This window comes from Prionailurus viverrinus, chromosome D4 (genome assembly GCF_022837055.1).
Source record: "Prionailurus viverrinus isolate Anna chromosome D4, UM_Priviv_1.0, whole genome shotgun sequence".
In the NCBI taxonomy this organism is placed as follows: domain Eukaryota; kingdom Metazoa; phylum Chordata; class Mammalia; order Carnivora; family Felidae; genus Prionailurus; species Prionailurus viverrinus.
Genome location: NC_062573.1, coordinates 42279388 through 42296018, shown reverse-complemented (window position 1 = coordinate 42296018; position 16631 = coordinate 42279388). Strand labels below are relative to the sequence as shown.

At 44.4% G+C, this 16631-nt stretch overlaps 3 protein-coding genes across 3 annotated transcripts; all 3 read right to left on the bottom strand.

The window, feature by feature from the left end:
* Window positions 1-876: 876 nt before the first annotated feature.
* LOC125150656 (interferon omega-1-like) lies at window positions 877-1467 on the bottom strand. Its single transcript, XM_047830804.1, has one exon. It carries the CDS (start codon window positions 1465-1467, stop codon window positions 877-879), a length of 591 nt encoding a protein of 196 aa, XP_047686760.1.
* A 5262-nt stretch (window positions 1468-6729) lies between these two features.
* On the bottom strand, window positions 6730-7326 carry LOC125150431 (interferon alpha). Its single transcript, XM_047830387.1, has one exon. It carries the CDS (start codon window positions 7309-7311, stop codon window positions 6730-6732), a length of 582 nt encoding a protein of 193 aa, XP_047686343.1. The 5' UTR covers window positions 7312-7326.
* An 8410-nt stretch (window positions 7327-15736) lies between these two features.
* On the bottom strand, window positions 15737-16429 carry LOC125150435 (interferon alpha-like). Its single transcript, XM_047830390.1, has one exon. It carries the CDS (start codon window positions 16427-16429, stop codon window positions 15737-15739), a length of 693 nt encoding a protein of 230 aa, XP_047686346.1.
* Window positions 16430-16631: the final 202 nt, after the last annotated feature.

Genomic DNA, 16631 nt, shown 5'->3' with positions numbered 1-16631 from the left:
CTTCAAATAGTCTGGGTATGAACAGAATGACAGAAGCAAGATAATACCTACAGGTGGTTGTAGGGCTGGGATGAAGAAGATGAAAATGAGGCACATCTGATGCTCACTTTTTTTACGTGGAAAGGAAAACACTGTTAGGAGAGAGGAGAGGTCACTGATAAAGTATAAGCATCTTACTAGAGCCTTCTCTGCTGTGCATCAAGGAAATCTGTCCAAAGCTAAGCCTTCTGGAACTGTCCCTCTGTTTGGGGTCACAGAGGTTTTGCACCCAGGGGAAGGGCACCATGGTGAGGCTTGGGATGAGGGAGAGGGAGGCTCTCATGCAGGGGAAGGTGGAAAAGTGAGTAGGGCCTTTATCAGTAACCCGACTCTGGGCTCAAACTCATGAACTGTGAGATCAGGACCCAAGTGAAAGTTGGGCACCCAACTGACTGAATCACCCGGGCACCCTGGACTTAGGTTTTAAGAAGAAAGAGACTCAACAAGTTGTCTTTGATAAGAATTTATTAAGACAAAATGCATATTTAATAAAATGAAAAGGTGAGTACGTTTTATAAGTTTTAACACAATGTAAAGACAAAAACCTTTATATGGAAACATAAATATAAATTAGTCAAAAGAATGAATGAATGAATAAATAAATAAATAAATAAATAAACAATAAATAAATAACATCAGGGCAATCATCTCTTAAGGACTGATGATCCTGAAGCCGGATTTTTTTTTTTTTTTTTACATATTCTTGCTTAATACTACTCACAAAATATTTGTGGAATTAAAGTCAATAAATTTTGTGATGAAGGCTGAAGTGACAGTCTCTTGAGGTGAGCAGACATAGTGCAGGGTGATGTGGCACGTCAGGCAGTGAGAATCACTTCAAGGTGACCCCAGGTCTCCAGCCTTGATGGCCAAGCTGTCTTGCAAGGTCGCCGAGGAGGACAAGGCTCTCATGATTTCCAGCCTGACAATTTCCCAGGCGCAGTCACTGTATCCCTCGTCCTCCAGGTAGACGCGGATGTCCTGGAAGTACCTCTTGATGGCCAGGGCAGGGCCGTGCATCCCCGGGCCGCGCTCTCCCTCGCCCGTGGCCTGCAGCAAGCAGGCGTCCAGGGCTTCCAGCTGCCGGTGGAGGCCAGAGCGGAGTCCGTGCAGCGGCGCGGGGCTCCAGGCCGCCGAGGAGCGCTCCGTGTGCAACAGGTTGAAGGTCTGCTGGAGCAGCTCCCGCAGGACGGCGGCGGCGGCCTGGGCCTCCCGGAGCTGGCCGCCCTCCAGCATCTCCCGGGGGAAGCGGAAGTCTTTTCTGGCCCGCAGGCACAAGAAAGGGGACAGTCTCCGCATCTGGCCCAGGAGCACCAAGTTGTCCCTGCTAACCTGCGCGTGGCTCCCAGGCAGGGCACAGCCCAGAGAGCCTCCAGGGCGGCAGGCGAGCAGCGCCAGGGCAGTCAGCAGAGGGCGCAGGAGAGCCATGGGGAAGCCGAGGGGGCTGCTGGCAGGGCTGAGCTGGGTGGCTGGGGGACCTCGGGGCCGAGGTTCTCTGAGGACCAACTCGAAGCATGGCTCTTAAATAGGGAACGCGGACAATTTCATTTTCTGAACATCCTCTCCACTTCTACTTCCTTTTTTTGTTTTCATTTATGCATTCTCCTTATTGTGTAAGAAGATGTCATCCATCTAAAATACTACGTTGGCAATGGAAGCTTTATTTCCCAATAAACTTCTGATATGTCCATCCCAATGGACACTTATCAACCAAAGGAGAAACGTCTTTGTCCTAAAGACTGGAGTGATGTAGGCATGTAGGTACTCATACACACACCTGCTCGCATATATGTTTTCATATATGAACATTGCTCTTTGTGTTAGAAAGAAGCTTTGGCCTTGATCGTGGACTAGGTTTTTACCCTCTTTACTTCATACAGAGACAGGATCCTTCAATCCTATGGGTTTTTGTATCTTGCTAGGTTCTGACCAGACGATGTATGGTAAATAAGCTCTTTAGAACCAGGACTGGGTTTTAATTACTGTTGTACTCACATTAGAGGCTTGTGGTGATAAGTGAATGAGTTTCTTGGATGTATCTCTTCATTCTAGAAATAATTGATGCAGGTCCATGCAGTTATGCTTCACTGGAGCCTCAGGGTCAAGACTAATAATACAGACACTATCCTTCTGCCATTTTGTAACCCGTCTACAGTGCTCCTCAGGCTGTGCCAGTGTCCCCAGCAGGAAGCCCAGTTCTGGTCTGGGACATGTAGCTGTGAAGATTCTAATCCCAGATCATTTTATTTTCTCAGCAACCCCTCACGCGCAAGGTTGTTATCACCTCTACTAACATGTGCCTCTGGAGTGACTGAGTGTCCTCAACCCAGCCTCTCCTGGACTCACTCCCTGAGGGCAGGCTCACCTTGTCCTGAGGACATTAGAATTCCTCTGCTGTGGAGGGGCTGGTTTCTTTGTTAGCAAAACAGCTATTACCCCTAGATCCTTGCCCTTGTCCCTGGAGTGTTTTTGTGAGGGACCCTAGCTCTCAGCGCTGACCTCCTCCTCCCCTGAGCAGGTATCAAAGTGTCAACAGCCCTCAGATGCTTAGGGCAAAATTTGTCTCAACTTTTGAGACAAAAGTAGGGGAATAGCCCAACTGTAATCATTTCACCTTCAGTAAGCAAATACTTGTCATTTTGCCACCACAGCTTTTATTGTTCAATCTTTTACTTCAACTATTGAGCACTAGTTAGACTCAACATTTCTGAGCTGGGCTCGGGGGACTCATTGATGATGCCTCTCAGTGGAAGCTTCCAGCACAGAAACTAGCAACTCTGCATTGTTCATTCAGTCTGGGTATTTCTCTTTGGTTTCTTAGTCTGTTCATCTGTCTGAGGGTCAGAATGCAGGGGGTGAGGCCCCGGCTATTATGTCGGGGAGAAACAGCCTTCTCTCCTTTACTTACTCGTGTTATTTCGTTTTAAATTTTAAAAACAACAACAAAAAGAATTTTAATGACTTAGTTTTTACGCAGTGGTTTACTGGACATTGTCTTGCTCTTCCTGCATCATGTTTTATATCATCCGCAGGTTAATACAAAGGCAAGTAAGAGAATGAGGGGCTGCACCATTTTTCTATTCCCAAGATATCAGGTTTTTGGTTTTTTGTTTCTCATTTCAACTCTCCTAGAAAGCAAAACACAACAATTGTGTTGGGCAAAAGAAAATATAGGTCCGAATGTCACGAAAATGAAAAAAGGGAAGTGACTTGTCTGCTGGCAAAAAAGCAAAGGGCTGGTTAACACAATCGGTGCAGCAAACTGGGGGCCCGGAGCTCTGGCAGAGGGAAGAGTGAAGGCCACACTGAATTCCCCCAAATCAGGAAAATAGCTGCTTTGGCCTGAGGCTCAAAGGAGAGAGCTGGCGGATGGTGATCACTCCCTTCGCCCGCCCGTGCCTCCCACCCTGAGACTCGGTTCTCCAACACTTTCGAGTATTTAACACTTAATACCTCTGGGATTGAAACCGAATATGGCTATAGAGCGTTTCAGGGCAATACTCAGTCCCTGTCATAGACAGCGTTAGAATCTGTTGTTGCCAGCTGGTAGCTTTCTGCAGCTTGAGGGGACATCCTCAAGAAGTGGCGGGATTTCTGCAGGGATCCCAAGCCAGCCCTCCAGTCTTGGTCGCTGCCCTTGCTGCACGTGGCCACCAGGGGGTGGTCTTCTCTGAGAGGAGCTTCGTTAGCCCACCCTTCAACCGGATCCTCCTTTCTGTCTTTTTCGCCACAAGTGCTATTACATCACATTTGACGGTAGTAAATAAAAAGGATTTCTTGAAGATGTTTCTGCAAAACTTAGGGATTTCATCTGAGTTTTAGTTTCTACTTGTGACATGCTGCTCTTTAAGGAAACGTTTAAGCTTAGACCACAACAGACCAGAAAGTTGCTGTGTGAAGAGGCTGACAGTTGAAGGGAGTGAGTGACAGGGTGTGTGGGGACTTCCTCCTGGGACAGGGAGGAAACTAGGAACTATTAGGACAGGGGAATGTGTCCTGGAATGCTGAGGGGAGAGGTGCAGGTGCCACAATAGTAAAGAAACATCATGTTTTTCTGTACTTCCATCTAAGTTTTTTTTTAAATTTTTTTTTTAAATTTCTGAGAGAGAGACAGAGCATGAGTAGGGAAGGGCCAGAGAGAGAGGGAGACACAGAATCTGAAACAAGCTCCAGAGAATCCAAAGCAGGCTCCAGGCTCTGAGCTGTCAGCACAGAGCTGGATGTGGGGCTCGAACTCACGAACTGCGAGATCATGACCAGAGCCAAAGTCAGATGCTCAATTGACTGAGCCACCCAGGTGCCCCTGTACATCCATCTAGATACTTATTCTCAACTCTCAGATATTAATACAAGCCACTATTTCCTAATTGAATATAAATAAGACACTTGTTTGAAATAAGGAGTGAATCAGTCAGCCTTCTCCAGAATTCACCACAAAATGCTGTTTTCTTATGCTGCCTCCTTTGAAGGTCAGTTAGTGAAAGGTGGGACACACAGTTGCTAAGAATTTTGTTGAAAGAGACAAACACTATTCTCACATATAGCCGTCTGAAGAAAAATAAGAAAATATGAACCATACTTTTGGTCGTTACTCTACGGAAGATGCGTTGCTTGGTGCCATTCAAGTGCATGACTTTAGTTAGTATTCACAATATTCTGTTATAATTCTTAGCTCTGTTTCTGTTCCTGAATTATACACAGCTCACATTTGCTCTATGGATTTCCATTATTCACGTTGTGGTTACAGCTGATTTTAAACAATTTTTTGTTGCCTTAAATATGAAGACGATGCCTAACCCAGCTTCGCACTCTCATGTGAAGGAAGTCTGCTGGTCTTTTTTTTTTTAAGTTTACTTATTTATTTTGAGAGAGAGAGAATATGAGCACGGGTGGGGGAGGGGCAGAGAGAAGAGAGAGAATCTCAAGCAGGCTCTCTGCTGTCAGCCTGGCGCCCGACACCTGGCCCATCTAAGGAGCCTTGAGTTCATGACTTCAGCTGAAAACAAAAGTTGGACACTTAATTGAGCACCCAGGTGCCCCAAAAGACTGTCAGTCTTTATGTAATAATTGTGTTATTTGGGGACCCACCAAAGATGGCGATATTCAAAAAATTAGCAGAAATTACCAGTGAGTAACGTGAAAGAATTTTTATCGTATCAAACTCCCCTAGAAACTGAAACGTGCTATAAGGCTGCCGCAGCAAGCCAGTGTCCTAACGATCAGTGAAGTAACTTAATTAATAAAACCAGTAATTCTAGGGAGTATTGTTTTCTCAGTGGTAATAGATATTTTGGTGAAGGACTGAATTAATTATCTATTCCCGCCCAGTCGGTTCTTAAAGATGAGCAGCTTGCTGATGTACAAAGTATTAATAATCAAGACAGGATAAAAATTGTAACTAACTAAATGAGCTGTGATTCAAAATAAATATAATACTAGACACATTAGTATGATTTGCCAGCACATCAATTCCATGAAATCACTGAGAAATAGATCTATGGCATAAAAGGCAGAACGATGCACAGAAGAACTGCCCCACGTTATTTTCCAGATCGCACGCTGTATTCTTTTTCACTTCAGAGGCGCTAACTTCTCTTATTGAGGCTTTCAGGAATTCCAGTGTGGTTTCCTGCTTAGTAATTCCATCAAACGAACTCTCATGAAGTTCACGATGGTATCCATTTTTCTGTCGTAGCAGGCAGTTAGACCCACATCTTCCATGAATCCGCTGACATTCTTCTAAGCACGTGTATTTCCTTAAATACACTCAGCATCCTCTCTTGTTATCCTTCTACTGAATGGTCAGTATACCTGTTATCCTTCGTGGTTCTTCTCTCCCCTGCTGTGCCTTAGAATCAAGTGTAACTCTTTCGGTCACACTACACGGTCGTGCCCCATGACCGCCTCTGTTTCTGGCTTCCTGTTGCCATGTATGGACCTGTTCTACGGCATTTTTTAGAAAATCTAAGCTCGCCTATCCACTGACAATGGGCATTGGCACTTCCATGTGTATCAGTCAATGTAGAGGAGACTGACAGCTTTTATTTTTATTTCCTGACATTCTTCATTCTGCCATCAGTTGAGAGAATTCACTTCTCTCCCTGCTTCATTATAATATTAAGTATGATGATGGCTTTTAGGTTTCTATCCCTACAAAAATCAAAGGAACTGTATTTGTTATATCCCATGTCGTAAGATCAACGAACCACTTGTCTTAGAGGAAGACAGTTGTTACCTCTGATTTTAATAGAATCTGATGGGTAAATGAATCCTCTCATCCGGTTTTCCATCAAGTTGCACCATTAGACCTGATGTTACTCTTTATAAACACTTCCTACAGTAAACGTGAAATAAAAAAATAATACACTGCTTAAATATAAAGAATATATTTTATTATATTACCAAAACATAAGGGTACACATCAGATTACTTGAAAAAATTTAAATCTCATAAATATTTAAATAAATAAATAAATAAATACTTAAATAGATAAAAGGATATCAGCACTGTCATCGGTAAGTGGCTTGTGCTCGTAGAGGTGACATGATGTCCCTTATTACTCCTAAAACATTTGACAAGTTATTTCGTTTCATGTCACGACTACAGCAGAAATGAGTCCTTGACATGGCAGAACAGGTGGAAAGTGTGGTACGATTAGTCAGTGAGAATCATTTCCATGTTGAACAGGTCTCATTTCTCGCTCCTTAATCTTTTCTGCAAGGCTGTTGACGAATACAAGGATCTCATGATTTCTGCTCTGACGATCTCCCAGGCACAAGGGCTGTATTTCTTCTCTTGCAGGTAGAGGGAGAGTCTTTGGAAGTAGTTCCTCAGGATGGAGTCCTCGGGATGAACGTCCTCGTTCGTGAGGGGAGCCTCTCCCTCCCCCACCTCCTGCACGACACAGGCTTCCAGGCGGGTCAGCTGCCGATCAAGTCCCGTGCAGAATTCCTCCAGGAGGGTGGTGTTCCAAGCAGCAGACGAGGACGCCTCTGTGCAGAAGAAGTGGAAGATCTTCTGGTTCGTCACGTGGGCCACCGAGAGGGCTTGGGCCTTGTGGGACTGGTCTCCACCAAACACGTCCTGGGGGAAGGCGAAGTCGTTTCTGTCCTTCTGGCAGGAGCTGGCAGGGAGTCTCCTCATTTGTCCCAGGAGCGTCAAGGCCCTCCTGTTCAGCAGGCCGTGGGTCTGAGGCAGGTCACAGCCCAGGGAGCAGACGGAGTTGCAGCCCAGTGCCACCAGGGCCACCAAGAAGGAAGAGGGCAGCGCCATTGGGGATCTTGCAGATGCTGTTGGCCCGGCTGGGGTGGGCGACTCTGTGACCCGTGGCTCTAGGTTCTCTGAGCATCTTCCCTTGTGCGTGTGGCTTAAGTAGGGAACATAGCAGTTTTCACTTTCTGAACGTTGTCCTTACTTTCTACTTCTGTTTTTGCTTTCCTTTATGCACCTTCTACTTGGGTTTAGAGCATGGGTTCCACAACCATTTTTTTTTCATCATTACCTCTTGCCTCCAGAGTTTTTGTACATATTTATCTAATTGAACCTTCCAAGAAAATTTAATAACACAGATACACATTATGTGTAATTATGTACTGTATATTTAACTGTACTTTATACATAAAAAATCATAAAAAAGGAAATATAAAGTTTACTCTATTTATCCAATGCAGGGTTAAGAATTACTAAAAATTTTTAAAAGTTAAAATTTAAAGCCATTGATGCTTAAGTATGGCCCTAAATTTGATTTTTTTAATGATTGCGTATTTAGTTATTTATATTTTTAATATGAAATTTATTGTCAAATTGGTTTCCATACAACACCCAGTGCTCATCCCAATTGGTGCCCTCCTCGATACCCATCACCCACTCTTCCCTCCCTGCCACCCCCCGATCAAGCCACTGTTTATTCTCAGTTTTTAAGAGTCTCTTATGGTTTGCCTCCCTCCCTCCCTCACTTTTTTTTCCCCCTTTCCCTCCCCCATGGTCTTCTGTTAAGTTTCTCATGATCCACATAAGAGTGAAAACACATGATATCTGTCTTTCTCTGTATGACTTATTTCACCTAGCATAACACTCTCCAGTTCCATCCACATTGCTACAAATGGCCAGATTTCATTCTTTCTCATTGCCAAGTAGTATTCCATTGTGTATATAAACCAAAACTTTATCCATTCATCAGTTGATGGACATTTAGGCTCTTTCCATAATCTGGCTATTGTTGAAAGTGCTGCTATAAACATTGGGGTACAAGTGCCCCTATGCATCAGTACTCCTGTATCCCTTGGGTAAATTCCTGGCAGTGCTATTGCTGGGTCATAGGGTAGATCTATTTTTAATTTTTTGAGGAACCTCCACACTGTTTTCCAGAGTGGCTGCACCAGTTTGCATTCCCACCAACAGTGTAAGAGGGTTCCCGTTTCTCCACATCCTCGCCAGCATCTATAGGCTCCTGGTTTGTTCATTTTAGCCACTCTGCTGGCATGAGGTGATATCTCAGTGTGGTTTTGATTTGTATTTCCCTGATGAGGAACGACGCTGAGCATCTTTTCATGTGCCTGTTGGCCATCAGGATGTCTTCCTTAGAGAAGTGTCTATTCATGTTTCTGCCCATTTCTTCACTGGATTATTTATTTTTTGGGTGTGGAGTTTGGTGAGTTCGTTATAGATCTTGGATACTAGCCCTTTGTCTGATATGTCATTTGCAAAAATCTTTTCCCATTCCTTGGTTGCCTTTTAGTTTTGGTGATTGTTTCCTTTGCAGTGCTGAAGGTTTTTCTCTTCATGAGGTCCCAATAGTTCATTTTTTGCTTTTAATTCTCTTGCCTTTGGGGACGTGTCAAGTAAGAAGTTGCTGTGGCTGAGGTCAGAGGGGTTTTTTCCCTGCTTTCTCCTCTAGGGTTTTGATAGTTTCCTGTCTCACATTCAGGTCCTTTATCCATTTTGAGTTTATTTTTGTGAATGGTGTGAGAAAGTGGTCTAGTTTCAACCTTCTGCATGTTGCTGTCCAGTTCTCCCAGCACCATTTGTTAAAGAGACTGTCTTTTTTCCATTGGATATTCTTTCTTGCTTTGTCAAAGATTAGCTGGCCATACATTTGTGGGTCCAATTCTGGAGTCTCTATTCTATTCCAGACCTAAATTTAATTTGTGACTTATAACTTATTTACTTATATAAATTTTATATAAAGTACATAAGTAAATTAAAATTTCTATAAAGACATAACTATTTCAATGTACTTAAATATTTAAAATCATTCCAAATTGCTAAAAGCCACAAAAAATTTTAATTATTCACTTAAATTATTCCCTGATTTATTTTCAGTGTACTGAATTTTAATGTTGCCTCATGACAAAATAATTTTTTTCAGTTTATTTATTTATTTGGGAGAGAGCACAAGCAGAAGAGGGGCAGAGAGAAGGAGAGACAGAATCCAAAGCAGGCTCCACGCCATCAGCACAGAGCCCGACACGGGACTCAAACTCATAAACCGTGAGATCATGACCTAAGCCGAGATGAAGAGACAGACGCTTAACCGACTGAGCCACCCAGGTGCCCTGACAAAATAATTTTTAACTTAACCTGCTGCTAGATACTCTTGAAGGTATTGTCACAATATTTTTTCTGTTTCTCACTAGATAATTGCTGATGTGTTGAATGAGTTTTGTAGAATTAAATCATAAAATATAATATATTTGTATTTAATTCCCAAAGCCCATATCACATTGAGGCTCAGACAAAAGCAACATGCACAAGACGGCCAATAGCAGCTCACAAGTGAGCAAAAGCCACCTCTCCCAGAATGACTTTGAGATCCAAGAAACAATGGAGAGAAACTCTTCCAATCACAGAGACGGGTTAGCCCCAGGTTTGTCACACTGATCTTGCAGATGTTTTGTGTATATTCAACAAATTCAATGTCCGTGCTTCTCGTATGATACCCAAGAAAATCCAATGAGAGAAAATAAATATTAAGGAATAATGTTTTGTTAGACTGGCCCAATGTTGAGCTTTGGAGTGCCACAGACCACTGCAATATTTCAGGCTGGTTCACAACCCTAGGAACTTACTGTTATACCCTTGGAAGCAATTGTAATAACTATTCCACCTGGTGTGGCAATGCTGATAATGGGGGAGACTATTCATATACAGAACCGGGGAGTATGTGAAGCCTCGATATCTTGCACTCAATTTTGCTGTGAAGCTAACGGCTCTTGGGGGCTCAGTTGGTTGATCATCGACTTCACTCAGGTCATGATCTCACGATTCATGAGTTCAAGCCCCACATCAGACTCTCTGCTGTCAGCACAGAGCCTGCTTCAGATCCTCTGTCCCCAGTCTCTCTCTGCCCCTCCCTTATGTGCTCACTCTCTCTCTCTCAAAAAAAAAAAAAAAAAAAAAAGAACACTTGTGTTTTTTCAAAACTATATCCAAGGTAAGGAAATTGGCTTATTATGTTATTGGAGTCAGTTCTTTCCAGGAAAGAGTCATTTTTCTCTGTAGAAAAGACTCCTGCCTGGGAACAGACTTCTGTAGACCACAAGCCAGGTCTCCAGATCCGGTCATTGTCTTTGTCCATCTTGGCCAGTAGGTGGCACTCTTCCTTTGTAACTATTTTAACAGACCTCTGACTAAAATGATCCTGCTTTCTCTTTCCTTTTTCCCTACAGCTAGTTACATCATTGCAGGAGGAACATTCCCTCATGGCCAAAAAAGGTCACGAGAAGAAAAAGAAGAGAACAAGAACTCTCCTATGAGAGTTTCCAAAAACCTAGAACTTTCACACAACTCTTGATTTCAGTTAGTGACTTTTGTACTTGGCCGGAAACCACAGCAGAAAAGGAAGCAGCTGTGTGAATGGGCAGGGCAGGTTCAGGAGGAGAGACTGAGGAGAGCAGAGCTCACTGGGGGTTTCTACACTGGGGCAGAAGGAAAAACTGTGAGATGCACGTGAAGAATGAGATCTGGGGAAGCGGGAGGAAAGGGGAACGTGCTAGTGTCAGAATACATAGTGCACGTGTATATACATAGTATCTATGTGTACATAGTATATTAGTATGTATATCATTACATTGATGAGCCACTTGTTCCCAATTCTGTTTTTTTAGACTCTCAGCATTTTGCAGTCAGTTACAGAGAGAGGGCTAGGAGAAGTTACTTATGCTCTTATAGACCTCTATGAATAAATAAGAACATGATGGTAAGCCTTCATTCAGTGGAAAATACTCCGCTAAGCGCTTCTAAATGTTCTAACGTGACCACCCCGCTAAGGGACACAGGAAAGTTAGAGGGGCGTGCAGTTGTGTCTTTCCTGTCCCCCGAGTGGAAGAGGAGAGAGGGCTGGACTTCCCTTCCCCCGGTGGGGGCGGGGGGAGGCTCTAGGAAAATCATTTCCCTGGAGAGCAGGCCTTTGTTGAGGGGAACAGAAGACTGAGAGGATTCCCAGCCAGTGATTTCTCTTTCCTTTCCTCTGCTGGAAGCACCAGGAGTTTGTTTTCTCATCTTCACAGTGAGAACCTGGTGAAGGTTTCTCCCGAAGGTAACACTCACAAAAGCGTGTGGCCCCCAAAGACAGGATATCTTGTAGTTTTTCGATCTCAAGCTCGTCCATATGGACCTGCCAGTAATTCTTCCATTTCAGCTTCAGTGTTTCTACCAATACGAGCTTCAGCTGTGCTTTAAACTCTTGCATTTCTGCTCCCAGTCATCCAGGGTCTCTGTCTGGATCTAGGAAGAGTTGTTGCTTTTCAGTTTGTTTGGCACTAGTGTTATAGTTGATGGAAGGTCAAGGCTGACGACCAGCTCAGCTGATTACATGTTGGGTGGGTACCAGAACGTCCGCCAATACATGAATACGTATGTCACATCGTTAGAGGTAAGTGTCTCCCAAGGAAAGAGGCCCCGAGAGATAATCATTGAAGAAGAACATTGGAGCACACTTTTGAACAATTTAACTCGATACATTCTAAGACGAAAGCAGAAATAACGTCAGTGAAATGACTAAATACCTGGGAATGTGACTTCATGTATTAAAGAGAATGATTTTGGGGTCTCCTTCCTTCCTCCTTACTAATTGTTACGAGTTTGAATATGCAGACAACGATCACGTGATTTGCACTCAGGCATCTTTCTAGAGGCACAATCACTCCATTGCTTCTCTTGAGACTGAGATGAAGTCCCAGATGGAACTTTTGTCCTCTAGTGAAAGGTTCTTGCAGGAGTGTCCGGGTGTGTGCATTTGAGGCAGGTGTCCCGGGTTCCGGCTGTCCCTGGAACCCCGGGCAGCTTGTCCAGCAGGATCGGGTTCCAGGCAGCAGATGGCACTTTGTGAGGAACTTAGAAGGTCTGCCGGAGCAGCTCCTGGGGACAGAGGTGGCCTGGGCCTCCTGCAACTGGCAGCCACCCCTCCTCTCCCCGGGGGAGATGCCCCTCAGTCAGGAGAACTGGGACGTCCTCCTGATCTGTGTCAGAAGCAGTAGGTCTTCCTATGAAGCTGCCCGTGGCCGGGAGGCAGGTCAGAGCCCAGAAAGGAGATGCGGCCACGGGGATCCAGCAGGAGGCCCGCAGAGGGGGTGCGCGCTGAGCACCTGAGGGGTCTGGTGGCCTGGGTGACGAGCAAGGGGGGCGTCTTGGGCCCTAGTTCCTCTCAAGTTCTTTCTCCGCATGTCTTTTAATACAAAACTGTTTTCATTTTCTGAATGCTCCTGTATACGTTTTATTCTTCTTAAGTTTTTTTTCTTTCTTTATGTAAGCCTTAGATTAGAGTAGATTAGATTAGAAAACATTAACCCTATGAATTACTCATTTCACTATTTCAGTGAAGTTTAATTTGCCGCAGTACTTCAAATGTTTCAGCGTAAAGGGATCCAAAGCTTTCAAATGACGGAAATCTTTTGTGTTACGATCAAAAGTAGGTAGGTGTTGTCCTCCTTGCTCAGGACATACTTTGACCTCCGAGCCTGAGCTCTGTTGTGATTTTTATTTTTTGCGCATCAGTCAAGATGCCTGGTCCCTTTGGGTCAGCGTGCCCATAGCCCTGTGTCTGGCACCTGGCTCCCCTCGCTCACTCTCTCTTTCTCTGTAACTGGCCGCCAGGAGTCAGCTCATCATACTTCCAGCTTTGAGCAAAATGTTATTGGAGGGTGGCTGCTTTTGTCCCCCAAATAATCAACTGTCTGCGACCCAAGCTTGTTTCTGTAACCAATTCCTTCTCTTTCTGTCAGGTGCTCAAGAGTCAGATTTTTCCATAGCTTCCAGAGGACACAAACGTTATGCACTTCATGTGTGTAGGGGGCACTGGTGTGGGTAAACTATCCTTTTTTTTTTTTTTGTAACCTTAAATAGCAACAGGAATTTTATTTTGCTAAATATTGATTTCTATGTGGAGTTCAGTCTATTAACCTGTGGAGTCCTTCTCACGCTCTCAGTTTCTGAGGCCGCAGGGGACTCAGTGTTGATTTTCCTGCTGCTGGAGGCTTGCGCTGAAGTAACGAATAAGGCTTCCTGGGTTAGTGAGTCAGTTCTTTTCTCCTGAGCTATTTGGTTCATCGTGATCCATCTCACAGCCAAGATGTGGGGCAGGGAGGCCACATACTAGAGAAACTAACCCCTTTCTTTACTAGCTTGGAGTTTTTAAAATTGTATATGTTCTTTTTAATTTAGTAATTTTATAGGCACGGGTGGACTTCTCTTCTGAATTCCTTTCTACTTCATCTTGAGGTCAGTACCAAAAGAGGGAAACAAGAATGCAAACGGGAAGGGCCCCTACCATTACTTCCCATCAGTTTTGATACAGCATCTTTTTCTTTCTCCACTCAGCTTTCCTAGAAAGCTGTCACGGCATTGGGATGCACCGAGGCACCAGGAAATCAAAGGCAAATCTGACCGTGACGGCCGTGGAAACACTAGGGTGGCTCCCAGGTGAGGGGAAGCCAGCGGGAGCCCTTGGCTTCTGCTCCCACCTTCCACCTGCTCACTGTGGTGCCTGCTTGCGAACTCCACCCAGCCCTCGCTAAGGTCAGTTCCATCTGCTTCCCCACATACTGGATGGTTTCCGTCCACAGAACAGCTTCCTGACCTTCCGCATAGTACGCATCAAAATGATAATAGATTATCATGGTAAGGAATGAAAGGTGCCATGCTTTAAAATAAACACAACATTAAGCATATGAACATGATTTGCCAATACATCCAATCCATGCATCTATCCAGAGACACACATAGCGCAAAACGGAGAACTCTGCAGGAAAAAAAAAAAAAAACTTCACGTAATTCCCAATTCCCATTCTATTCTCCTGTTGTTGCATTTCAGCAGGCACATCTCTCACAACTATTTGCTCCTTATACCTGAACTTCTCTTCTCTTGCTCACTCATTCCCTCCCACCCTCCAATATGGTTTCTGTGAGTTCTTCCAAACCAGCTCTCACCAAAGCTTCAATGCCCCCTTCATCCCAGTGCGGCGGGCACTTTACATCCACATTTTACAATGATGCAACTCTTTGAAGCCATTTCAGTCCTTGAAATCGACTTTTAGCGATATTCTCTCTTACCCTACTACCTCATGGCCATTCTGTCTCTGTTTCTGTTGTGGCTCTTTTCTCCCTTTACCATCTGAAGTTTCGAGGAATCGATCTGAAGTTCTTTGCTCATGCTCTCCTCTTCCCGTGTGACCGCTTCTGTTTTAAGGCTTTCAGTTAATGGAGTTGCTTGTAAATTGCAGACTCAAATGTCCATTTTCCAAAGAATATTCGCACTTGGAAGTCCACCAGTCAATTCTAGGAGATATCTACGGCTTTTGTTTCTGTTTCCTGGCATGCTTTCCTGCAGATCCTGCTGAGAGAACTCCATTTTTCCCCTTCTCCTCATTATACCGTTTAATATAACCGATATAAATTCAGTGTGATTATTGTCTTTAGGTTGCTTTCTCCACAAAACTCACTGGTGCAGAAGCAGAACTGGATTTGTTATGTCCACCCCTATCCTGACAGCCGCATACAGACTGGCTTAGAGAAAGTCTATTTTTAATGTATAACGTGAATAACTAATGAGTAAGTGAATTGCACAATCCATTCTTTCATCAGAGTTGTTTCTTTTTTAATAATAAACAGGGGCGCCTGGGTGGCTCAGTCGGTTGAGGGGCCGACTTCGGCTCAGGTCACGATCTCGCGGTCCATGAGTTCGAGCCCCGCGTCGGGCTCCGTGCTGACAGCTCAGAGCCTGGAGCCTGTTTCAGATTCTGTGTCTCCCTCTCTCTGACCCTCCCCCATTTCATGCTCTGTCTCTCTCTGTCTCAAAAATAAATAAACGTTAAGAAAAAATAATAAAGAAAGACAAGAATTTTTCTATAGAAAATATTTAATAAAGAAAATAATAAATTGAATAAATATAAAGAATATATTTTTTCTCTTAACCACAAATGGAAAGTACACTTAATATTATTCAAATATAATTTAAATCTTGTAAATGGTTAAGTAAATAAATAAATTGTTAAATAGATACATAAATAGATCAGCAAGGTCATCGGAAAGTGACTAGTGCTTGTAGAGTTGACATGATGTAGTTAATATTCCTGAAAATATTGACAAATTGATGCCATTCATGTCACAGCAGAATGGAGAAATGAGAGTCTTTGACATGGCAGAACACGTGGATAGTGTGATACGATTAGTCAGTGAGAATCATTTCCATGTTGAACAGGTCTCATTTCTCGCTCCTTAATCTTTTCTGCAAGGCTGTTGACGAATACAAGGATCTCATGATTTCTGCTCTGACGATCTCCCAGGCACAAGGGCTGTATTTCTTCTCTTGCAGGTAGAGGGAGAGTCTTTGGAAGTAGTTCCTCAGGATGGAGTCCTCGGGATGAACGTCCTCGTTCGTGAGGGGAGCCTCTCCCTCCCCCACCTCCTGCACGACACAGGCTTCCAGGCGGGTCAGCTGCCGATCAAGTCCCGTGCAGAATTCCTCCAGGAGGGTGGTGTTCCAAGCAGCAGACGAGGACGCCTCTGTGCAGAAGAAGTGGAAGATCTTCTGGTTCGTCACGTGGGCCACCGAGAGGGCTTGGGCCTTGTGGGACTGGTCTCCACCAAACACGTCCTGGGGGAAGGCGAAGTCGTTTCTGTCCTTCTGGCAGGAGCTGGCAGGGAGTCTCCTCATTTGTCCCAGGAGCGTCAAGGCCCTCCTGTTCAGCAGGCCGTGGGTCTGAGGCAGGTCACAGCCCAGGGAGCAGACGGAGTTGCAGCCCAGCGCCACCAGGGCCACCAAGAAGGAAGAGGGCAGCGCCATTGGGGATCTTGCAGATGCTGTTGGCCCGGCTGGGGTGGGCGACTCTGTGACCCGTGGCTCTAGGTTCTCTGAACATCTTCCCTTGTGCGCACCTCCTAAATGGGAACACATGAGTTTCCATTTTCTGAATCTCCTCTTACTTCCTACTTTTGTTTTCTGGTTTTCATTTTGCATTCTCCAAATGGGTTCAGAGCAGTGCTTCTCAACCGTTTTATTTAATTATTGCCCCCTTTCCCCTGACCCCTTTTAGATTTTTTTTGCTAATTGAACCCCTCATGAAATTTTAATGACACAGTTATACTCTATATCTATT

Excerpts from the sequence above, each read along its gene's own strand:
- LOC125150656 (XM_047830804.1), bottom strand. The coding sequence starts at position 1,467 with ATGGCTCTCCTGCGCCCTCTGCTGACTGCCCTGGCGCTGCTCGCCTGC.
- LOC125150435 (XM_047830390.1), bottom strand. The coding sequence starts at position 16,429 with ATGTGTTCCCATTTAGGAGGTGCGCACAAGGGAAGATGTTCAGAGAAC.
- LOC125150431 (XM_047830387.1), bottom strand. The coding sequence starts at position 7,311 with ATGGCGCTGCCCTCTTCCTTCTTGGTGGCCCTGGTGGCACTGGGCTGC.